Source organism: Apaloderma vittatum, unplaced genomic scaffold, assembly GCF_000703405.1.
Source record: "Apaloderma vittatum isolate BGI_N311 unplaced genomic scaffold, ASM70340v1 scaffold23921, whole genome shotgun sequence".
NCBI lineage: Eukaryota > Metazoa > Chordata > Aves > Trogoniformes > Trogonidae > Apaloderma > Apaloderma vittatum.
The window spans coordinates 4,881-8,193 of NW_009697702.1; the positions used below are offsets into that span (position 1 = coordinate 4,881).

At 49.6% G+C, this 3,313-nt stretch overlaps 1 protein-coding gene across 1 annotated transcript in view; it reads right to left on the reverse strand.

The window, feature by feature from the left end:
- Nucleotides 1-973: 973 nt before the first annotated feature.
- LOC104280171 (exocyst complex component 6B-like) overlaps nucleotides 974-3,313 on the reverse strand; it is a gene marked incomplete at its 5' end in the record, with an annotated part of 4,648 nt that continues 2,308 nt past the window's right edge. Inside the window, one exon of the mRNA XM_009877745.1 lies at nucleotides 974-1,100. Within this exon, the coding sequence (XP_009876047.1) occupies nucleotides 974-1,100 (127 nt within the window). The remainder of the gene's footprint in view (nucleotides 1,101-3,313) is intronic.

The window sequence follows — 3,313 nt, forward strand, 5'->3', positions numbered from 1 at the left end:
GCCAGCGATGAATTTGCAGGGCACAAGCCAGGGCGTTCGTGAGAAGCAGGAGGGACTCAACCCCATTGCACCGTGTCAGGAGGAGAAGGGAGACGGGACATCAGCGTGGAAAAGAGGTGCAGAGAGAGGAAAAAAACCCCAAACGGAGTGCTCTGGATACTGGGAGAGCCTGGTCCACCTTAGCACCACCCCTGCTGAGCATCCTTCCTTTCATGGTACCAAGCACAGCGCCACAGGGCACCCCGCCAAATTAACTTCCAGCTCTCCCTTCCTAAATTTAATTAATGAGGCAGCTCTCAAATCCCTTCTACAATCAGTGCAGGTCCAAAAGACACCAGCGGGTCCCAGAGCTGGAGCCTGGGGTGGGTGGCTATGTGCACGGGAAAGGGCTGCAGCTCCAACAGCGTGAGGTGGGAACCAACCCTTGCAGGAAAAAAAAGAGGAGAAAAGGTGGGAAATGCTTTTTTGCCTCTTTTCCTACCTAAATCCAAAATGCAAGCTGGCAAGACAAGCTCAGGGGTGACCACTTTTCTAAGCACGCGCTCCTTTTAGCGGAGCCGGCGAGAAGAACCTGAAACCGCGGCTCCTCCCTATATTTTTTGTCTTCATTTGTTCTGCAGCTGAATAAGTTAACGAAAGGAAGTCAGAGCGATTCTTTCAGTTTGGCTTACCCAAAAAAAAAAATATTAAAAAAAATAAAAGAAAATAGTCTGCGTGTGAACTTCTCCCTCAGGCTTCAGGATTTACTGTCACTTTATACACCCCTAAAAACCGGAGTTTATAACGGGAGACTCCTGACACCACGAGCAGTGCTGCCTATCTTCCCCGGGATTGATTAATTTTTGTCGTCGGGGTAGGTTTCCTGAATACTATACAGGCGAATAAAAAAATACATATATTCTCTTTGAACAAGAATCCCAAGTCCAGGCATGTGGAAGGCTGCGGCGCACGGGACAGGAGGTCCCCGAGTCCCTCACGAGTGGTGGCTGTTGATCAGGCTGCGGAGCTGCTTGGCCACGGTGTCTATCAGCTTCTGCTTGTCCCTCTCGTTTTTCCGAAACTGGGCAAAAACGTTGTTTTTCCTGCTCGTGTCTCTCATCCTGCGCAGAGCAGAAACAGGTTAGGGCACACGGGGCGCCGGCTCAACGTTGCGCCCAAGCCCCAGGAAGGAATCGCACGTCAAGTGCCCGTGTTCGGGTTCCTATAGAGAGGTGACTGCACCTGAAGGCTCTACCCCAATTTTTATCACGTATTTGTGTCAAGACGGGCAGCCCAAACCTCGTGCAAGCTTTACACAGTTGGCAGTTTTGCTTTAAATCCCACAAATCCCAAGCAATGTCACCGTAAAGTCTATCTCGGCCCCGAAACCCTAAAGCCTCTTGTTCTTCCCTTCAAAACAGCTACACCCCCGTGTCACCTTCTGAAGTGCCAGGTGACAATGCTGCAATATCAGGAGGAAATTAATAAAATTAGCATCACGGCATTAAGGCTTATTTGAAATGGGTGCGTTGCATGCGGCCAAGAGATGCAGCTTTTAGGGCAGCCGGAAAGCTTCGGCGGCCTGAACTTCAGATATGACGCAGCATTACAGAATATAATTTATATTAAAGGAAGGAATCCAGCACTGGCTTCCCCCATTTAAAAAGATCTGCATTTTTTTTCAAAAGAAATTACATTTAACACGTGAAGCGGTCTCCCGTGAGGTCTCCAAAAGAGCCAGAGACAAGAAGAGCGGGTGGTGGGATGGGACCTGCGGGCGAAGCTGGTGCAGCTCCATCTCTCTCCATCATGCAAAGCCACGAGGAGGGGGGTTCATGCACGTTTGCATTCGCATTTTGGAGGGGGCCCAGGTCTTGTTGCATGCTCCAAGCGTGAGCTTTACGCAGGCAACGCTTGTGCTGGGAAGGGTCAACCCTCCCAACGGCTGAAGGTACCAGCCCTGACATCGCTCTTTTGCTGTAACACCACAATTTGTAAATGACTTTTTTCGGTAAATCAGATCTGGCCAAGGCTCGTGGCTTTGGACGAGTCACATAAGCTTGGGTTTTGGGCTTGGGGGACCTAAAGGAAGCGTTAAAGTGAGCGGGTCACTGGGACGTTGGCACTTTATCAATGCAGGGAGTTTTTGAGTTAACTGAGCACAAATCAAACCTCTCGAAACTTGTTCAACTGATTAAAAAGAGAAAAAAAATTTCTGAGTTTTTTTCATGTTTCAATCTTCCTAAAAAGAGCCAAAAAGGAATCTGAAATGTTCCCAAAAAACACTCAGCTTGGAACTGAAAACAAGGATAACAAGTTTATCCCAAAGGCTAATTTGCTAACGTTATAAGTGCCCAAAGACACAGGATTACAATCGAGCTGCTTTCCCAACAGTAACAAGAGAGCTTGGAGCACTTCTATTTAGCAAAATAAGAAATTTTTTTTTTTCCTTCTCTTTTTTTTTTAACCGAAGTAGGTTGCCAGCTGCTCCACTGCAAGAACCAGGGAGGGATCGCGCCGTCGGGAAGCAGAGATTTCGAGTCACACAGGTTCGGGGTGATCCAGCATCACCAGTTTTTGGAACGAACCGTCCTCCGGTGGGACACCTCCAGCAGCTCTGTACGGCCCCAGTGGGTCGCAAACACTTTACCCGGAGGGCTGAGAGCTCGGTTTCTATTTTATGGGCTACGTGGGGACATTGGAGGAGCTGAAACCTCCGCCCAGTGCTGTACCCACGGCTCTCCATCGCTGCATGCAGAGCATCCTCTGCCCTAAGAGCCTTCTCATCCTGGGCATCGGGGGAGCCCCCTCCCATCCCATGGGACCTGTTCAGAACCATGAAATGTCACCGAAGCAGCTCAGGAAAACCTTTGTGTGTGCTCGAATGGTTAGAAAGGAGCTGCATGGATCAGGATGAGAAAGCATTCCCGCTGGGGATGAGGGAGGGGAGCTGCTGGTATCTCCAGACATCATGAGAAGGTAGAGACACTGAGCTATGAAGTATTATTAATGAATTCTGTTGCCTACAGGACACAAAATCCTGCAGACTTTGGGTTGTGCTGTGCCAGATCTCCTCCAGATCTGGTGCAGGAGACCATGCCGGCTCCGGTGCTCTGTCCCAGCATTTGGTGACAGGAAGCACCCGGTCCCTGATGGAGACCGAGGGTATTAGGTTTGGAAGAGGGAGGCAATGCTCCAGAGCAGCTCAGCAGCTCTTTGGAGGATCAATGCTTTTATTTCTTTAAGTGTTTGCCTGCAGAACCACGGGAGGACCGAGCGCGGGTTTGTAACGTGGTCCCTGTGCGTTAGAGCAAGAATTAAAAGTAAGAGGAAG